Source organism: Drosophila mauritiana, chromosome X (genome assembly GCF_004382145.1).
Source record: "Drosophila mauritiana strain mau12 chromosome X, ASM438214v1, whole genome shotgun sequence".
Classification (NCBI taxonomy): domain Eukaryota; kingdom Metazoa; phylum Arthropoda; class Insecta; order Diptera; family Drosophilidae; genus Drosophila; species Drosophila mauritiana.
In genome coordinates this window covers 21118564-21137477 of record NC_046672.1, presented here as the reverse complement: position 1 = coordinate 21137477, position 18914 = coordinate 21118564, and the positions used below count along the sequence as shown (strand labels likewise).

Genomic DNA, 18914 nt, shown 5'->3' with positions numbered 1-18914 from the left:
CGTTTTCCAATTCCCTTACTTACACATTTGAAATTGCCTACACATTGGTGGCTTTTATAACTTGTAGTCTTTATTTTTAAAACAATACACATATTAATATTGGATGCACTTAAATTCACAATACATATCTATATAATCCACAATCATAGGCGCTCCAATCAAAACACAAATCATCGGATCTCAAGCGAATCGTGCCGAGCCTTAGCCTTAGGACTCCGGACAGGTGCTTCTGCGATCTGCCGTATCCCCATCCCCACCACCGATCTGCTCCCACTTTCAGATACGCCTTAGTACATAAACACATACATATATCATATCTGCACGGCTCTATACACATATATATGAATTGTTTCGCTTGCTGATTGGTTTTAACTTTTGGTTTTTCGCTGTGATGTGATTCGTTAACAGAACATCGACTAGAAGACGGGTAGAATTGAGAGGAGACGCATGCAAATCAGGATTCGAACAGCGACATATCGCGGGGTAGCATCGAAATTGCGTCACTGCCATCCCTATCCCATCCTAGGTGATTAGCCGCGGAGCGTGCAGTCCATGGACATTCTCGATGGGCGGGCAGTGGGTGGCGCCGGGTGGCCCCCAGTCGTGCAGGCCGCGGGAGTTCGCCAGCCGATGGGTCAGCCGGTGGGCGATGCTGAAGCCGCCACTGCCCTCTAGTTGGGTGAGAACGATGATCACTTGTCTGAAAGCGTTAAGCACACATAAGCAATTAGTTGGGGGAATATTTTAGGTGGTCGATTGGGAGCCCACCTCTGCAGCGGGGGCACAGAGTCCACTGTCTTGAGTTCGCCGCGTGTCGACACCACATTGTAGCTCTCCTGGCAATCACATTTCACATGGATCCACTTGTTCTCATGTCTATTTTCCACCATCACAACCAGACCCGCCCAGCCCTGCAAAGGAAATGCGGTCGAGTTAGTAAAGCCACCGAATCCCGAGATCCCTCGCAACCGGAGCACTTGCCTTGGTCAGATAGTAGGCGGTCATCCCCTCGCGCCCCTCGTGCCGCTGTCCCTTGGTTAGGGTCAGGCTAATGATAGCGTCGGCCAGGAGGTGCGGCGAGGGACTTATCTGCTCCACCAGCAGACGCTTGGAGCTGTGTATCGCTAGGATGCATTGAGGATACTGGTGGGGATCCTCGATGCCCGTGTGCCAATGGTTGAAGGCCAGACACACGAGCAGGTAAATGTCCCGCTCCAGCATCTTGTGGCATCCCACAAAGCCTCGCACCTAAATGGAACGCAATTGTTAGAAATGTTTGACATGGCTATAGGAAGCACCCACCTGACGCTTGCTGTGCTCCACTAATCGACCTATTTCCGGCGCCGCCGGAGACCTGGTGCGGAATATCACAACGCACAGGTCCAGCTGCGATCGCTGCGACTTCTCCGAGTTGCGCTGCCCCTCCTGGAATAGGGTAAACTCCGCCTCCGTCGGCTCCAGCACGGTGAGCAGCACACAGGAGATGGAGCACAGGGGCTGCAATGTCCCCTGCAGACGCACCTCGTTCCAGCCGGAGCGCACCTTGCAGATATCGATGCAGTCGAAGTAGTTAAGCACATCCTCGAACGAGATCCAGAAGACGCCCTCGCTGGCGCCGTGCGGCATCAGAGCGTCCCGAAGGTCGTCCGTCCACAGCGAGGAGTCATCCGACCAATCGCCACGCCACGAATAGTGACCCCACGGATTGCGTAGCTTGAGCAGGCGATGTCCCTGGATGTCCTTCACGTCCAGCACCGAGTAGGCGTGTCGCGGGCGCAGCCCCTTCTGCTGGTACTCCTCCTCGTCCACCTTTGGTAAATGTTGATAATTGATTAGCATAAGAAAGAGAAGACTTCTTAATAACGCAGAACCCACCTTCATGTTGCCACCGCCACAGCTGGCGCCCATGAGGAATCGTACGCAGCGAGAGCTCAGCAGCTGGGCCCATATCAGATCCTTGTCCAGTTCGTCCTCGCTGGGCATGGGCAAGCTACTGGCCTGTAGCGGAATGCTCTCGCAAGGCGCTCCTGTCAGCGTGGCCAGTCCCTCGATCGCCCGGCCCGAGACCAGCGCCTCGTAGCAGCCGTGGATCTTGGCCACAGCCTTCTCGATCAGCGGCACCCATAGCTGCTTGCGCTTGGCCTGCGAGTAAACCAGATGGCCACGCTTGTCGCATGGTAGCAGATCATCCACCAGCACCGTCGTCCACTTGCCGTCTTTGCAGAGGCGCACCTGGTATGCGCCCTGGCCACATATCTCCTTCGTGACCAGCACCTCCTTGACCAGATCTTCGCGCTCCGCCAGCACTGCCAGCGCACTGAGTAGCCAGCAGTTGCCCAAGACGCCCTGGCAGATGTCCGAGGGCAGCGGGGTGCGGAACACAGCCCACGGTGGGTACGCTCCGCCGTCGCAGTTAATCTCGTGCGGCCGTCGCCACTGGACCACAGGATTTCCCTCAGCTGCTCCGCTCGCCGGGTTGTAGTAGAGACTCTTCGGCGCCGGCGGAAACGAATCGTCCACGAAAAGCTCGTTGTTGTCGCGACAGTACTGTATGATGTTTTGCCACTTGGTCAACGCTTCGGTCTCCTCCAGCTGGCGAAGGTTCTCCATCAGCTTGCTCTCCTGCCGAATATCCGCCGGTGTGAGGGCAACTCGAACGGACTTCCTGCCCAACGCCTCACCCAAAACTGCGCTCGCCAGGCCGCGCGGACTCGAGCAGATGTCACAAACGACGGAAGCGGCACAGTTATCGTACGTGCAGGCGGGACACTGCCACTTCTTTGAGCTGGTACTGGCTCCGACAGCTCCAGGTCCAGCTCCAGAGGCAGACACTACCGATGCGGAGCCGACTCCCTGGCCCTGCTGCAAGTTGTAACTGGCCAGACCAGCGATGGAGATGTTCCGGGGCACAATGGAGCCGCCGGTGCTGTGACGTTTAGGTATAGCGCCTGAGGAGCTGGAGTTCCTCTGCTGCTGGAGCGATGGCAGTGGCTGCATCCTGGGCGAGGGACTGCGTGAGCCGCGCAGACCAGCCGCTGACGACGTTGGAAGCTGCAGCATGGGCATGGGCAACGCCACCGAGGCCAGCGGGAGGTTCAAGGCTGTAGGTGCCTTGACCTCGTTGGCGCCCGACTGGTGGGCACTGCCTCCTCCGCCCCCGACGGCTGCAGCATCCTGCTCCTCGTACGATTGGCCATCTGGTCGCTCACGCACCGCCTCCATGGCCATCGAGAGCTGCGGCTGGCGGTGGGACTTGCAGGCACTGCAGACCGGCGAGTGCAGCGAGTTCTTGAGCGTACAGTGGCTGCAGGTCCAGAACTCGCCCTTTCGCAACGTCATGTCCTCGATGGAAGAGATGCTTTTCAGCTTTGAGCCGCCGCACACCACGCAGGCCATCGCTGTCGAGTAGTTAACCAGGGTGCACTTCTTGCAGGTCCAGGGCTCGTCGCGGGGTGCTTCTGGAATGCATTAGGTGTTTGATGTAGCAAGCATTACCTATTTTCCTGAAAACGGGTGACGCACCTGCCTGTTGCTGCTGTAAGTGGTGGTGGTGCTGCTGCTGCTGCTGCAGCTGCAACTGCTGTTGCTGCTGCTCGGCTTTGGCCTCGCACATCTCGCAGGTCTGCAGCCAGAGTCGGTTGTAGGCATAGGAACATTTGATGCATATCCACATCTTACTGCGGCTGCCGTTGCCAAGCTGTGTCTTATTGTCGTGCCGCGAGGCAGCAGCTGCTCCTACGGCTGCAGCTATAGCTCCAGCTCCCGCCGTTCCCGCGGACGCGGTCCCTGCTGCGGCGGATGCGGCTCCTGATAGGCGGCTGCTGCTCCCTGGGTCATGCATACTGCAAATCGAAAGCAAGACCATCAATTGTAATGCAGCCAAGTTCAAAATTGATTCAAGACGGGAGATAGGCGAAATCAAAAGTTAATTAAATTGAACACTTGAACCACAGATTGTCATAGCCGAGAGGAGCATTAAGAATGAATGAGAATAATTACCTCATCCAAGCTATGACAATCTCGTGGCAAGCCAATCATTAATTCAAATCATACCCATAAACAATTTGCTTAAATAATACAACAGAACTTATAGCGGGCAGAAAAAATAAGCTGGTGGCCGAAAAGCGAAACACAAACAGAATGCCGCAGTGACTAAGCGCCACGCAAATTATCAGCAAAAAGAAAAACCTAACCAACTGATAAGCTGCTGGGGGGATAGGAAGTTGGATGGGTGTGGACTAATCTCCGTTGCACGCTCGCTGCCAATTACATTTTCGACTCGGTCGCCTTGCGCGGTCCCTTCCACACCTTGGCGTAGATGGAGTGCTCCTCCACCTGGGACTCGGACTCGCTGGCCTCGCCGCTGCCATCGGTGCTGGTGCCCAGTCCGGCGGTGAGGGATTCACTGACCGCATCCGCGATCTCGCCACTGCCGTTGTTGTTCGTCTGCGACTCGCTGGCAATCTGTTGCTTCTTCTTGAGCTTGTGCTGCTTGTTCACCTGCGCATAGATGGGCATGGTAGCCGGTGGAGCTGGTTCGGCCATAGCCTTAGCTGAAGGCGAGCTCGCAATGGCCACCGCCGTCGCGGCTGCCTGTGCCGCCTGCGCAGCTGCTGCCCTTAGTTGCTGCTGGGCCAGGGCCACGCACTCGTTCTCATACAACTTGTTGCTGCCGCTGGAGCTGCTGCTGTTGTTGTTGATGATGTTGCTGTTGCTGTTGCCGCTGCTATTGCTATTGCTGTTGCTGTGATGGTGATGATGATGGTTGGAGCTAGAGGAGACGGAGGAGCTGCTGGCCAGTGGCTCCGACCACTCGTTGACGGCAATGAAGACGCCGTTCCGCGGAATGGTGAACTGCGTGGGATTCATACTCACTGCTGCTGGCTCCCGCTGGGTCTTCCGCTGCGGCTGCTGCGGATTAGCCGGCGACTTCTGCTGCGGCTCCTGCTGTAGATTCAGATTTAGATTAACGGCCTGACGCAGTGGCTTCATTTGGCCATGGCCGGCATCCTTGGCCGCCGACCGTGAGAGCGTGGTGATGGTAAAGTTGTACTTCCGCTTGGCCCCGCTCTCGCGAACCACCTTGTGATTCTGGTTCTTGTTATTGTTGTTCTGTTTGCGCCTGCAAAACGTGTCGTTGGCGATGGCAAACCGGGAGTTGCTGCAGGCGGCCACGGGGGGAATCCCTGCGAGAAACACATAGGGATTAGAATGCCATATGATTGGATTATCGGATAACAAGTGCGTGCATTCCAGTTATGGGAAACTAAAACATTATCACGTTCATCATGATCTGATTAAGATTAAGAACTTTACAAAGAAGAGAATATACTTCAAACAATTTAGTAGTCCACTTAAAGAGTTTCTCCTAGTAAAAACTTGGAAACGACCTTAAAGTTATTTCCTCTAGTAACCTTTAACCTTTCATTAGTTCGTTCTTAATGGAGTCTCTTTATCTGGGTGAAGCTAGCTGATGAACGCACCTGTCAGCTGCGGCGCCGGCTTGATCTGCGGCAGATTGAAGATGTCCTTGCTCTGGTTGTTCGCATAGCAAATGTGGCAGCTGCGCCCGGAAGCGCTCTTGTCGATGGCGGTGCTCAGGCTCTGGGTGCGGCGCAGTCCAGAACCCGAGCCCGGTCCGGATCCCGATCCGGATGCAGATCTACCTTTGAGGTGCCGCTTGTGCAAGTGCTGGGAATGTAACTGATGCTGGTGATGATGCTGCTCCTCCAGTTCCTGGTGGAGGTAGTGGTGATGATGATGTGGATGTGAATGGTCCGCCGCCAGCAGCTCGCCGCGATTGCCCAGGCTGCCAGCCAGATCCTGGCCTCGGTCGGCGGCGATGGCGTCCTTGTAAATGGGCGCCAGATAGCTGACCGTGTCGCAGATGAGGCAGTGCCAGGTGACCGAGCTGTTGTCCGTGCCGCAGGCGTGGCACACCCACCGCCGATTCAGGGCCGGATTCGAGAAGTGGCGGTACAGCTCAATAGAGCTCTTGATGTACTTGCGCGTGTCCTCGCAATCCACGCAGTTGGCGGGCAGATTCTGGCTGTTCCGCTGTGGTCTTTTCAAGCATCCGCGCAGCAGGGACTTGTACACATGCTTGTACTCGCTCCTGCAAAATAGGTAAATGGGGTTTTTCGTTTTTCGTCGCGTTTGGATGGGATTCAGTGTTCTTGGGCTCTTGGGCTTTCCCCACTTCCTGACCGCAAAGGTTATCTCAATGACTGGCCATTTTCCTACTCTCCGCTCGTCCGCTCGACTCGGAAGTTCTTCAGCTCTTTTGCTCTTCAGATCGCCGAGCGAGTTCGCGAATCGATAAACTTGTAAACAATGCTTCTTTATCCAAATCGATTTTCCCCAATTCTCGCTACTCGGCTGTTTTGTTGTTGCTTCTGCCGCTGCTGTGTATACATGCTCTCACATACACACACTCGCACGCACACACACACACACACACGCTCAGGGACAATCATCAGTGCCGACGGCTTGGCTTTTAAAGCCAGACTTTTGAACTACTTGACTTCACTCATTTCCATGTGCATTTCCCTAGTCGTCTTTCGAAACTCTAGTTCGCAATATTAAAATCTTACGACTATATTCCTACTGGGTTATTCCTATGGATATTGAATCGGGAGTTTCCTAACCGATTTTATTATTTTAATTTCAATCCCAATTACTAATTCTTTAAGTTTCATTAGGCACAAAAGGGTTTGTGAGCTCAGAACTATAAAATTTACTAAGATTTACTCGGTCTGCCCTTTGGATATTAAAGGAGCATAGCATAGGAGTTTAAATTGCTAAGCTTTTGTTATTGTTATTCTTTGAAAGTTGATGTTTTTGATTGAAGAATTTTACCGCAGAAAGTATGTACATATTTGTGTACTGCACAGTGTACATACAATGTGTGTGCGAAAAAAGGTGGATTTGAAAACGCCTCCGATTTCATTACCATATGCGACATGCTTTTAGCTAGCGCTTTTGTCCTCCAATTGGATGCCACCACTGGCGCCCACACACACACACGCACGCACATACAGACACAGACACACACAGGCACATCCTCGCAGAGGAGGCACACAGGCTGTTTGTTTTTGTGGCGACCGCTTCGCTTACCTGGCAACCGCCGCCCTGCCCTTCTCCTTGTCCCTCTCCTGCTCCTTCTCCGCCTGCTCCAGTGCATCATCAGCTGTCCAGGAGGCGGTGATGCTGCTGCTGCGATGCTGGTGCTGCTGCTGTTGGGGGAACACCTTGCGGACAGTGCCGCAATTGAAGCACTTGAGCGACTCCGTGGGATTGATCGTGTTGCACTTGGTGCACGACCACTGCAGCACGGATGAGATGGTGCCCATTGCGCGGGGGAGTCGCAGGAGTTCCCAGATTCCTTTCGACTTGTGAGCTGTTCCTCTTGCTGTTGTTGTTTTTGTTGTTGTTGGCTGGCTGGCGGGGGAGTGGATGTGGAACTGGGACTGTCTGTGGAAACTATGGTGTGTAGGTGCGCTGGCGAGCTGGTGGCCGGGCGGAGATGGAGATCAATAGGAGGACCAAAACCCGGGACCAAAACGAGGACCAAGCAGTGGCTTCCAACAGTTGCACGCCGCGTTCTCCGTCGCCGTTTCACACCATTTTTTAACTGTTGCCGCTAGGGTTGTCGACGTTTGCGAACACCTCCAACGACAAGGTTGCCCGAGTGCGTGAACCCTGCCGGACAGGGTTGCCAGCGACGGCGCGAGAAGCTCGGCTGCTACCCCGCAAAGCCAGTGTTGGCAAGTGCCGTTAATGAAAGAAAACGGTACCTTCAATATTAAGAACAATTTTAATACGTTTTTGGTAATGAATACATACATATATAGATAAAGCTACGCAAATACATGCATACAATTATTGAACCCTCCATAACCAGTAATCAACATTGAAGATCTTGGTTTAGGCAGATTTAAATTTAATATTTAGATATGCATTATTATTTTTTATCCGTTTTCAAATGGAAAGTCAAATTAAACAGAACGCATTGACTTAAGTTACGTTTTCAAGAAATAGAAGCACTTCATTGGTGCTTACTGTATGTGGAACGAAAATACCAGATTCGGTATTAATTAAACGGCTTGGGTATACTGCAACCATCTGGTCACGCTGCATCAGCAGCACGTGTAGTTCGTTTTTTTTGGCACAACATTTGCTGTTATTTAGTTTAAGTGTCGAAGAAAACGCAGCAAAGATGGTTAGCTTGGAGCCGAAAGGACCTGCTAACGTGGCCAACACGGCCTCGCCCCTCAAGGCCAATAAATCGCCCGGCAAGCCCGCCAATGGACAGAAGTTCAAGCCCGGTGGAGCAGGAGGCGCCAAGAAGTTCGACAAATTCGGCGGTGGAGCAGGCAAGAAGTTCGTAAAGCCAGGCGCTGGTGGTGCCAAGAAGTTCGACAAGTCTGGGCCCGGTGGCTTCAAGAAGTTTGACAAATCCGGAGCAACCGGCGACAAGAGGCTTGGTGGCAACAAGTTCGCCGAGGGCAACAAGTTCCGCGGAAAACCACAAACACAGCCACAGGCGCCGGCAGAGGGCGAGAAACAGGACTGGAACAAGTTCAAGAAGGAGAAGAAGGACCTCAAGCTGAAGCGCAAGAGTGCCAAGGACACCTACGAGATCAGCAAGGAGGCCAACCAGATCCACGAGAAGCTGCGATGGTGAGCATACCCAAAAACAAGAGGAACAGCCCAAACATCGAGGATGTCATCATCCTGAGCGGTCAAATTAACTTTACAATTTATGATAACTAATCCAAATCGGACTCTTTCATGCAAATATGTACATTCAGAAAGTACAGTTTTTTAATTTTCATATAGTTATATAGTTATATATAGTTTTAATGATTATAAGTTAATTTGACACATTCCTTTTGGTTCCTTAAAGGACAAGATCTCGATAAACATGGGCATGTGGGTCCCAAAACGAAGCAGTTGTGCGAGGCAAAATCGACCATTCCCTGTTGGTACTTTAAGTTCGAATTCAAAAACACCAAACATTTTATTCATGTTCTTAAAACAATAATAGCTTGTTCTGGGATAAAAAGAAGAATCCATTAATATTAAGCATTTTGTATGTCTGTATAAATGTTGAGTTAGAACCAAAAGCGTAGATTCCATAGACGCCTATTTCGCGCATGCTGTTTGGTCATAAACAAACCAACTTTATCCTCTGTCGCGTTTTTATTCGTAAAATCACAACTAATGAGTGCGCAAATCCTATAACTTCGATATATATAATTTGGTCCTTGTCTTGCAGCCGCCGAACGGAGAACAAGGACAAGCTGGTGGAGCAGATATACAAGGTGCTCAACGTGGGCGACACCATTTCGAAGGTGGTGAAGGCCCACGACACCGCCCGCGTGATCCAGAGCATGCTAAAGTACGCATCGCCAGCTCTGCGGGCCGAGATCTCCGAGAAGCTGCTTCCCTTCACCGTGGACATGTGCCAGTCGAAGTACGCCCAGTTCTGCGTGCAACGGATGCTCAAGTACGGTGCGCCGGCCACCAAAGCCAAGCTGGTGGACAGCCTGTACGGACATATAGTGCGTTTGGCCGGACACAGCATCGGCAGTGGGCTGCTGGACACGATGTATCAGAGCGCCACACCTAATCAACGCATCTTTATGCGCCAGGAGTTCTACGGCGATCTGTACCGGAAGGCCAAGGATTCGAATGTGAAGACTCTGAGCGACACCTATAAGGATGCCACGAACATGAAGGCCTCCATCTTGGGGTCGGTTAAAGCAAACCTGGATCATGTGGCCAACAAGCAGCTGGTGGACAGTGCGCTGGTGCACGCCGTGATGCTGGAGTACCTGCGCGCCTGCGACGAGGATGAGGAGAAGCTGGAGGAGACGGTCACTGCGTTTGCGGCTCTAGTGCCTCACATGCTGTCCACCAAGGAGGGCAGCGAGGCGGGTGTTATATGCTTCTACAAGTCGACGCCCAAGAACCGCAGAGTAAGTGGATCACATATACCGTGTGTTGATGAAACAGAGTCTTATATGTATTCTAACCCCTTCTTCAGGCCATCATTAAGAACATCAAGGAGCACCTGCTCAAGATCGCCACCCACGAGCACGGCCACGTGTTCCTCATCTCGCTGCTAAACGCACTGGACGACACCAAGGCGACCAAGAAGGCGATTTACGATCACCTACACGGAGATCTAAAGGCGCTAATGAGCAGTCCGTACGGCCGACGAGTGATTCAATGGCTGGTGGCTCCGGGCGATACGACATGCTTCCATCCAGAGTTCATTCGCACGGTGGAGGAGGGTCTAGCCTTTGGAAAAAAGGAGAAGGAGCTGCGTCGCAAGGAGATCCTTGAGCAGATAGAGGCGCCGATCGCACAGTCCATCGCCGAGGATGCCGCCTTTTGGCTGTCCAACAGCCACATCGGCCTGGTCACCGGCGACATTCTTAATCACAGTAAGTGCACACTTCTGCAAGCCATAGCAGAGATATATTCGGAAGAATATATTCACGATATAAATGTACGTTTGCATCTCTGCCTTTTAGTTCAAGGCGAGTCCTATGAGAAGGCTGCTTCGGCCCTTGCCCAAGTCGTCGCCCAACCGGAGTGGCGCATTTCAGCAGACGCCGCCGGTCCGCAGCCGCAGGATAAGAAGAAGCCACACAATGACGTGGAGGCCATTATAGCCCAGGCTACCAAACAGCGCAGAAAACTGCTTAATTTCGACAGCAGCAGCGGCGACGAAGATGAAGATGAAGATGAGGAAAGCGACGATGAAGAAGACGAGAAGGAGCAGAAGGAGCAGAAGGAGGCGGCCGAAGATGATGCCGAACCCAAGGTGAAGAAAGCCAAAAAGGAGCCTAAAAAGCCAAAGGCAAAGGAGGAGGAGCCGTCGGCTCCGTTGGTCTCCGGAATCGAGGAGGCCGGCATGCACATTGTATTGAAGAAGATACTCAAGAACGATGGCAAGCGAGAGGGCAACCCGTTCAGCCAGCAGCTGCTCCAAAACTTGTCCTCCGGTGTGGTAAGTACCCAAAAATCATGCCACTCGGTATGTTCCTTTTTTCAGGAAATGAGAAACGCATCGCACGCTTATGAGTTTTTCCTTTTATTTAATGACTTTTCGACATTAGTTTAGTCTAATAAACAAGTAGTGCCTAGGCATGCGTTCGCAAAGTAAACAGCTTCACTCAGATTCCAATTTCTAATTGCGAATCCCCCTTTACAGCTGAAAGCCTGGCTGGGCGTCAACCGGGCCTGTTTTGTCCTGCTCAAGCTGGTGGAGGAGTGTCCCGCACTGCTGGAGGACTGCAAGAAAGCCGTCGCGGCGGAGAGGAGCCTTAGCCAGATACTCGCGGACCGCAAGACGCCCGGAGCCAAGCTACTGGCCGCCAAACTGGACATTGGCAAATGAGAAACGATTCTAGCCTAGACAAGACCTAACATTATAAAATACAATAAATAATTCTATATTGAAATGGCTGTGCATTCCGTTTTATTCATGTGAAGGGACGTGAGTTGTGCTGTGGGTCGGTGCTCGATTAATCTAGGCCTTGCGCAGGATGATGTGCAGGCCGGAGTCGCTGTCGACGATGCCCGACAGCTGGTTGACGTTCAGTTTGAAGGCAGCCTCCTCGAATGCCGCCTGCATCTGACCTGTGAGGAGAAATGTAATTAGAAGCAGTCAGTTTGGTTGGGTGGCCTAAACTCTACGATTGCACATAAGATATAAAAAGTGTAAGGTAGGGAAACATTAAAGAAGAAATGCCGGAGCCAATTGCCAAGTTATAGACAAACACTTTGTCTATAACTATATGTAGTGGTCTATAGCAGTGTCTTTATGGAAAGTAGCAACCTGTTCCTGGATTGCGCCTCGAAAGAGAATCTCGTCAAGTGGGAAGCGCCTTGCTCCCAAACGGACCCACATCGAGGAGCACTCGATCCTGAGCCCGCTTAGAGCTTGTGACAAATTTACAGTGGAAGATATACCTCTGCCGAACTTTCCCAGGTCGCCGCCCCTCTTGGCGGAGCTGCAATCGGAGTAGGAGCGGGCCAGCTCCTCGAAGGTGGCCTCCTGGTTGACGATTTTGTTGCGATAGACCTCGAGGAGCAGCTGGGCCTCCTCCTTGGTGCGCGTGATGTTTGCCTCGCGCCACGAGCTGGGACGCCGGCTGCCCTTGTGCTTCACGAGGAGATGCAGGCACTGCACCTCGTCCGGGGCATCTGCGCCGCCGGCGGACGCTCCGCCCGCCTTCTTCGCCGGCTCTGTGGGCTGATCCCACTGCGACTCCTTCGTGTACATATTGAGATAGTAGCTCATTCCTGCAAAAAGCCGAGCAATCATGTGCAGGTTCAGTTTAGCGTGCCGGTTCTGCATTCCGCCGGAAAACGGCCGGCACGGAACGAGCGATTCTGCACTCAATGCTTACCTGTGGAGCGGCTAGTGCGCTTCTCCCAGCCCTCCGGTAGTTGCTCGGCATCAGGCATGCTGTTTTCACTTAATTTGAATTAAATTACAATAAGTTTTTGGCATAAAATAAACCACCAGTGTGACCACTCCGAGCACGCTTTGAGAACATCCATCAAAATCGATAGCGCCTGCCATCGACGTATCGATACACTTGCTGGCGAATTCGCCAAATGCGGTGCTGGCACGTGCTAACTGCGGTGGGTGCACTCGCTAACCGCAGATACACCTGGGGCCAAAATAATAGCAGCGAACTAACTAAAATGTGTTATTATTTTGAAAAATATGGTTTTCGGTTTAGAATAGAACTACACATATGGGCAAGAGTAGAGCCAATATTAAAAATCGTCAATCTGCCAATTGTTCATCTCTGCTTCCACGGCCTTTAGCAATTAACAAATAACTTTCAAAATAATTCATAATCATTTGATTAAATCCATTCCAATACCTCCTTCAATCCGCGACACGAATAGGAATTGCAATTTTTCTAATGTTTATTCAGGGGATTAATAAAAATAAAATAAATACGTGGCATTTGTACAATTAGTTTTAGTGTTTCCTCGACTTTATTACAGGCTAGCTTTAAGTAGGTTAACATTTTAAAAGGACTAGCACAGGGAGTAATCCTCTCAGCTCAGCGTATTTGTAGGCATATGTGATATATGTATATTTGCGTTAAATATACTCATGGGGTTTTCTCGCAGGGAGTGGGCGAATACTTGGCGTTCTTGGAGTTGTTAGCTAATTATTAGTTAGGGGCGGGAGCAAGTGAGCTAATAAAAAAATTAAATTAATTATACAAAACAATTAAATACATTTTATAAAAGTACAAACATGATCTTCACTCGCGACCTGAAGGGCTTGCTTGCCCTTTCTTTCTTATTCCCTCGATACACCTTTGCTTTGTCATGTCTTCTGGGGCAGCTACTCTGTCACGGCAGCTGCCCAGCATCTTCCCAGCGATCACCATTCGCATCCGGCTAACAGAAGTCTTAACTTAATGCTTTACGACCACGATTTACATCGCGAAGGGGCTCCTCTAACGGGCCAAGATTGGGGTAACACCTCTGAGGTGCCTCTATCCATTCCATAAAACTAAACTCACATTGCAGGCGTGCTCTTCGACTTCTGGTTAATAAATGCACCTCCCGAGGGCGATTCACTAGCTCTGGCAGGACTCGAAGGCGCCCTTTGATTCGCAAGACAAAAACTAGCGCCTTTTAGGCGCTTTCTTTGCGGAGAATTAGGCGGTGCATGAATTAGGGAAATTTAAAAGAACTACTCGACGATGCTCCTTCAGTTGGCTAAAATTATAAATACACCTTGAAGGCGCTCCAGCCGTGGAAGCACTTGGTGAACCGGCGCGACTCCTTGTTCTTCATCGTGAGGAAGAGCTTCCTCGGCCGCTCCGGCTGCTTGATGCGCATGTGCTGGATGTAGACCTGGGCGGACTTGTAGGCCAGCTTCACCTCCACCTCGCTGCAACGCGGCCCCATCCACAGGAAGACGTGCTCGCCGTTGTCCAGGATCATGATGTCGTCGTCGGCCAGATCGTCCTGGCAAAAGTCGGCACACTTCTCGGCCACCGTGTAGTAGCCGCGCTCGTTGGAGCACCGGAACAGCCGCGTGTAGTTCATGTACTCGGCGTCCGTGTCGTAGGGCTTGCGGCCGCCCAGCGCCACCCAGAAGAAGTTCTCCGGCTCGTCGCCCTCGTTGAGGATCTGCAAAGGATGGTTGGACAAAAGATTAACAAAAGCGTGCACCCACATAGTATGTATACTCCGCAAAACAGCCCACTACATGGTTCAACCACATTAACACATGGAACCCACCTGCAAGCTCACCCACGGCGAGTTGAACATCTGCTCGGCAATATCCTGCACCAGTTTGGCCTCTTCGTTGCAGGCCTTGCTGCCTATCCACACGTACACAATCCCCGACTGCGAATCATCCTCCGTTTCAAATGGCACATGGAGTATGTAGCTGGAACCAAGCGTATGGAATATAAATATGGGAGCGAGTACTACTTGTCAAAGTGGACTATGGTCGCTATCTTTGGATATAATACTGCGGCATATCACGTAGGCTTCCAGGAATTTCAGTTTCAACCAACGATAAGACAAGAATGTTGATCCAATAAGATCGCGCATGTCATACATCTTAAAATAGAACCATAATACCCGCAGTAATAAATTATTGGTAATGTACTCACCAGAAGGCCGAGTTGAGATGCACTGCATCCGGATTGATTTGGATAAGGCGCGTGGTGAGCGCACCGCCGTTCGATCGCAGGTGAAAGAACTCAACTGGCGACTTGCCCTTCGCGATGTGCGCCTTGTCCTTCCGCTTGCCGGTGTGGATGATGAACTTCCGCTTGAAGTGGGACATGAACTTGAGGTTCTCCTGCTGCTGGAAGATCCGCACCACCTCCAGCTCCTCGCCGAACATCGCCTTGAACTTCTTCTGCAGCGTAAAAGTAAACGTGAGCCATCCCATATTGCCGGCATTGCGTCCCTGCCAAAAGTAAACGACGCACTGGATCTCGTCCTCTGGCTGATTGTTGGCGCTGGATTTACTGACGTCTGCGGCTGGGTTAGCACCATCTTCGGGGCCATTCTCGGGCTCCTCGATGGGAATGCAGTAGCGGCAGAGGAACACATAGCATTCGCCGGTGTAAAAGCGACCCAACTCCTCCTCGGGCAGCCGGACGAACTTCTTGTTCTCCAATACAAAGGCCTCCATCATCTCCAGATCGTAGTTCCACTCCTCCTCCAACTGTTCCGCCTCGGCCAAGGGCATGGCCGACTGGCGGGGCATAAATAGCGCGGCAAGATCCGTGCGCGTCTCCTGCTGCCGAGCCCACTGTGTGAGATTAGCCCCTGTCTTGGCCACCGACTTCGCCGTTCTCGTGAAGTCCACGGCCATTACCTCATCCCAGCCAGCGAACTTGGTCCGGAAGATCTGCATTTCATTGCCCTCGGGTACACGCATCACCAGCGCGTATTCCGGACGATCCATCATGTTGAAGAGCTCCCGACTCAACTTGACAGCGGCCGCTCGGACCAAACGCGTCGACTTCTTGCCAAACCAAACGAACAGATCGGTGTAACAGTCGAGTATGTAGACGTGCTTGCTATTTAGCAAGGTATGGCAAAGTTTTTGCTCAGGTAACTCCACTTGCGGCAACTCCAGATAACCCATGCCCAGTTGCACCTGGTAGAGGCGAGGCTGCACCGGCTGATAGTCCTCTGGAACGTGCTCCTTTGGTGGCTCTGCGGCGTCTGCCTCCTCCGGAGTCATGTCCAGTCCCTGCCAGAACTCGGCACTCTCCTCGCCCTGCCGCTCCAACTGGATTTCACACTTGTTCTTGCGCTCCGTTTTGCTGATCTTTTCCGCCATTAACCTGGCCTTGGAGTTCAGCGTGTTCTTCGATCTCTCGCCCATCCAAATGTAAATATGGGTGCCCAAATCCAAGACAAAGGCGTGGCGGGGATCCAGAGAGGTAACGGCAGGAGCCACTGGCTCCAGATGAATGGTAGCGCCATAGGCGTGCACTAAATACAATCTGGTGATGTGTATCATCTCTTCTATGGTATAGAAACCAGTAGCTGTGCGTCCGCCCTCAATGTAGATGACTTCCGTCTCGAAGAGGGACAGAAACTGCTCGGATTCATCGCCCTGCTCCTCGCGAACCGTTCGACATCGGGCGCCCAGAAAGTTTCTTAGGTTCACTGCATGAATGGCAGCACAAGCTCGTTTGTCCAGCGTGGCCTCGTTGCCTATCCAAAAGAATATTTCCCAATCGAGCAGGCCGAGGTCATCGAACTTGGTCTTGAGTACTATGTAGCAGTCGCCCTCATAGAATTTTCCATGCACCACCTCCTCAATTTTGTTGGGCAGGAAGTTCTCGATTTCCCAAATAGTCAAGCCCGGCAGCTGGCCATCGTCCTTCTCAAAGAACTTGGAGTAGTCCAGTTGCGGCTTTTCCAGCGACTCGTCCCATCTTTTAGGTTTCAGCGACTCTGGCTTTCCGTCCTCGGGCAGAGCACCCGCCTCGTTATCCTTATCCTTTGCCACGTCCTTCATGCCCTTGAGCACCTTGGCAGCATCCTGATCGCCTTCACTGCGAGGACCGCGTCGTAAACGGATCTTCCTCGCCGTTGAATCCTTGGGCGTTGCTGACGATGGCATTGAAGGCGGCACAGCAGCCCCAGCTAACCGGAGCTGAGTCTGCAGACTAAAATCTATGTTGTAGAACTCAAGACTGGTGGCTTTACTCGCTTCGCTTGGCTTGGGCGGCATCACAAGCTCCGGATTGTTGCGCAGGTCCAACTGGTCCAGGCCCTCGAGCAGGTGGATGGCATCGGGCAGGGTTATAAGCCGATTGCAGCTCAAGTTGAGCTGCTTCAAAGCACCGCATCGGCAGAGTCCCTCTGGCACCATTTCCAGCAGGTTGTTGGCTGCCGTAAACACCTCCAGAGCTCCGAGTTTGCCGATACCCGAGGGGATGCCCTCGAAGTTCAGCTTATTGTCGTTCACCAGCAATCGCCGCAGCTTTGGTAGTTTGCAGAGGGCAGCCGGCAGCGCAACCAGTTGATTCCGCGACAGATTCAGCGACTCCAGACGCTGCCAAAGCTCCACACCGGCAGTCAGTTCGGTTAGCTCGTTGTCGCTCAGATTCAGTCGCACCAAGGTGACCACATTGTAGACGCAGTCTGGCAGCTTGGGCAGCGAATTGTGCGACAGGTCCAGTTCGCAGAGATTGGCCAAACTGTCTATGCTGGTGGGAAAATTGAGGAGTGTGCGCTGCGTGCCGCTCATCTTGAGGACCTCCAAGCTCTGCAGCGAGGGCAATTGCCGCAGTTGGAACAGCTCCAGCGGATTGTGCGATAGGTCCAGGGTTTTCAGATTAATCAGACGTCGCGTCTGCGGCGGCAGTGTCTCCAGTCGATTGTGCGACAGATCCAGGAACAGCAGATCCGTGAGATGGATGAACAGCGGCGTGGGTATGCTCTCGATCTGATTGTTGCTCAGGTTGAGCACTATCAGGTTCTTGGCCCGCTCCAAGCCCTCGGGCACCTCCTTCAGCTTGTTGTGCGACAGGTCCAGCGTGGTCAGCTCCTCCAGGTGAAAGAGCTCCGGTGGTATGCCGCTGTTCTTTAGCTGATTGTGCCGCAGGTCGAGGGATCGCAGGCAGGACAGCTCTGTCAGCTCGCCAAAGATCTTCTCCAGGCGGTTGTGGTTCAGCGACAGGTGCTCCAGCTTCTGTAGGTGGCCGAGCTCCTCGGGAATCTCCGCCAGCTGCGTGCGATCCAGTGTGAGCCACTGCACCCGCGACATCTGCCGCATGGAGCTGGGGAATGTTGCCTGCAATGGAATCAATCATATTTCGGGATTATCTCTGCTCCGCACTTATGACTAATGCCCAGGTGCTTCTCGGTGACCTGTTTCTTGGCTTCTTTTTTTTAGAACCTGAACCACTCCGAAAAAACAACAGGGCTGCGGCCGTTTTTGCTGGTTGTACTCACGCTGAAATCATTTTTCGTAAAGTCCACACCGCGCACGAACGGCAGCACGCTCATTTTGACCACATAAAATGTTATATTTGTTATATATTTGGGCTCAAGTTGCTGGCCCTGTTTTTCGTTTCTTCTTCTTTATTTTGTTTTTTTTTTGCACTAAAAAAAAGAAGACTAACTGGTGACCGTTCGCCGCTCACCCAGGCAAACGGCTTTACTTCTGGTCGCACCTTTGTATGCAGTTCCCGGAACTGGCCACACTGCGCATATGACGAGCGTTAGGCAACACTGAAGTGTTGGAAATCACAGAAAGCACACTCGCGTCGCTCTTCGTAGGTCCGGTGCAGTTCGATTTTAGCTGATTTATCATATAGAATGGGAGCTTTGTGGGCTTAAAAAATTTGGTTCATATTTGGTTCACGGCATTAATAATATTTGTGACCAAAACAGAATTTCTAGCCTTTGTATATTAATTTTGTATAGCTTTTAACGGTACGTCCACCACTGTATTATACGGGCTTAAGTCGAGTGTGACCGTTAATGTCTAAAAACGGTGTGGTTAATTTACAAATTATTGTGAATTCCCGGAACCTATTTAAAAGCGACTTAAGTTTTGGAGTTTTTGATCCTTTTTGAAAACAAAGCCGTTAGTTTCAAATAGTCCTATGGATTTACAAATGACACATTGAAAACTAACGAAGTAAGTGATCGAAACCAAGGTTTTTGTTTTTAAGTATTTAAATAAATTGAAATACACATATAATTTGAAAACTAAAATTGGTTAACTATACATTTGATATGAGCCATAAGTCTTAAATATAATAAATTCCTTTTTGCTGATCTGTGAGAGCCGAACGCCTCGGTGTATGTTAGCTTGCTCAAGGCGGTCACACTGGATGGGGTTCGGGTTTTTCGAAGGGTCCTTTTCG

The 18914-nt window shown here is 51.7% G+C and overlaps 4 protein-coding genes across 8 annotated transcripts; 1 reads left to right on the top strand and 3 right to left on the bottom strand.

Moving 5' to 3' along the window:
• Nucleotides 1-48: 48 nt before the first annotated feature.
• On the bottom strand, nucleotides 49-7674 carry LOC117146843 (calpain-D). Of its 5 annotated transcripts, none has more exons than XM_033313399.1 (9): nucleotides 7117-7669; nucleotides 5484-6115; nucleotides 4271-5186; nucleotides 3523-3842; nucleotides 1876-3458; nucleotides 1303-1809; nucleotides 982-1248; nucleotides 769-911; nucleotides 49-700 (listed from the first exon to the last, which is right to left on the bottom strand). In XM_033313399.1, exons 1-9 carry the CDS (start codon nucleotides 7350-7352, stop codon nucleotides 523-525), a joined length of 4782 nt encoding a protein of 1593 aa, XP_033169290.1. In that variant the 5' UTR covers nucleotides 7353-7669; the 3' UTR covers nucleotides 49-522. The 5 variants fall into 5 exon arrangements, with proteins under 5 accessions (XP_033169290.1, XP_033169292.1, XP_033169293.1 ...); XM_033313401.1 differs by having other exon boundaries at nucleotides 1876-3455; XM_033313402.1 differs by lacking the exons at nucleotides 4271-5186; nucleotides 5484-6115 and having other exon boundaries at nucleotides 7117-7665.
• Nucleotides 7675-8128: 454 nt separating this feature from the next.
• Nucleotides 8129-11477, top strand: LOC117147401 (protein penguin). Its single transcript, XM_033314273.1, has 5 exons — nucleotides 8129-8682; nucleotides 9281-9983; nucleotides 10052-10454; nucleotides 10545-11023; nucleotides 11228-11477. The coding sequence occupies exons 1-5, from the start codon at nucleotides 8219-8221 to the stop codon at nucleotides 11411-11413; spliced, it is 2235 nt and encodes a 744-aa protein (XP_033170164.1). The 5' UTR covers nucleotides 8129-8218; the 3' UTR covers nucleotides 11414-11477.
• On the bottom strand, nucleotides 11465-12570 carry LOC117147402 (putative peptidyl-prolyl cis-trans isomerase dodo). The gene is made up of 3 exons (XM_033314274.1): nucleotides 12429-12570; nucleotides 11989-12321; nucleotides 11465-11655 (listed from the first exon to the last, which is right to left on the bottom strand). The coding sequence occupies exons 1-3, from the start codon at nucleotides 12484-12486 to the stop codon at nucleotides 11546-11548; spliced, it is 501 nt and encodes a 166-aa protein (XP_033170165.1). The 5' UTR covers nucleotides 12487-12570; the 3' UTR covers nucleotides 11465-11545.
• Nucleotides 12571-13009: 439 nt separating this feature from the next.
• Nucleotides 13010-18152, bottom strand: LOC117146639 (protein flightless-1). The gene is made up of 4 exons (XM_033312971.1): nucleotides 17995-18152; nucleotides 14679-17833; nucleotides 14299-14449; nucleotides 13010-14187 (listed from the first exon to the last, which is right to left on the bottom strand). Exons 1-4 carry the CDS (start codon nucleotides 18046-18048, stop codon nucleotides 13777-13779), a joined length of 3771 nt encoding a protein of 1256 aa, XP_033168862.1. The 5' UTR covers nucleotides 18049-18152; the 3' UTR covers nucleotides 13010-13776.
• Nucleotides 18153-18914: the final 762 nt, after the last annotated feature.

Excerpts from the sequence above, each read along its gene's own strand:
- LOC117146843 (XM_033313399.1), bottom strand. The coding sequence starts at position 7,352 with ATGGGCACCATCTCATCCGTGCTGCAGTGGTCGTGCACCAAGTGCAAC. Across the intron at positions 1,249-1,302 it reads TGGAGCACAGCAAGCGTCAG|GTGCGAGGCTTTGTGGGATG; the intron begins GTGGGTGCTTCC and ends CGTTCCATTTAG. Across the intron at positions 912-981 it reads CCGCCTACTATCTGACCAAG|GGCTGGGCGGGTCTGGTTGT; the intron begins GCAAGTGCTCCG and ends TTTCCTTTGCAG.
- LOC117147401 (XM_033314273.1), top strand. The coding sequence starts at position 8,219 with ATGGTTAGCTTGGAGCCGAAAGGACCTGCTAACGTGGCCAACACGGCC. Across the intron at positions 8,683-9,280 it reads ATCCACGAGAAGCTGCGATG|CCGCCGAACGGAGAACAAGG; the intron begins GTGAGCATACCC and ends CTTGTCTTGCAG. Across the intron at positions 11,024-11,227 it reads AAAACTTGTCCTCCGGTGTG|CTGAAAGCCTGGCTGGGCGT; the intron begins GTAAGTACCCAA and ends CCCCCTTTACAG.
- LOC117147402 (XM_033314274.1), bottom strand. The coding sequence starts at position 12,486 with ATGCCTGATGCCGAGCAACTACCGGAGGGCTGGGAGAAGCGCACTAGC. Across the intron at positions 12,322-12,428 it reads GCGCACTAGCCGCTCCACAG|GAATGAGCTACTATCTCAAT; the intron begins GTAAGCATTGAG and ends GGCTTTTTGCAG. Across the intron at positions 11,656-11,988 it reads CCTGGGAAAGTTCGGCAGAG|GTCAGATGCAGGCGGCATTC; the intron begins GTATATCTTCCA and ends TTCTCCTCACAG.
- LOC117146639 (XM_033312971.1), bottom strand. The coding sequence starts at position 18,048 with ATGAGCGTGCTGCCGTTCGTGCGCGGTGTGGACTTTACGAAAAATGAT. Across the intron at positions 14,450-14,678 it reads CATCTCAACTCGGCCTTCTG|CTACATACTCCATGTGCCAT; the intron begins GTGAGTACATTA and ends GCTTGGTTCCAG. Across the intron at positions 14,188-14,298 it reads CGCCGTGGGTGAGCTTGCAG|ATCCTCAACGAGGGCGACGA; the intron begins GTGGGTTCCATG and ends CATCCTTTGCAG.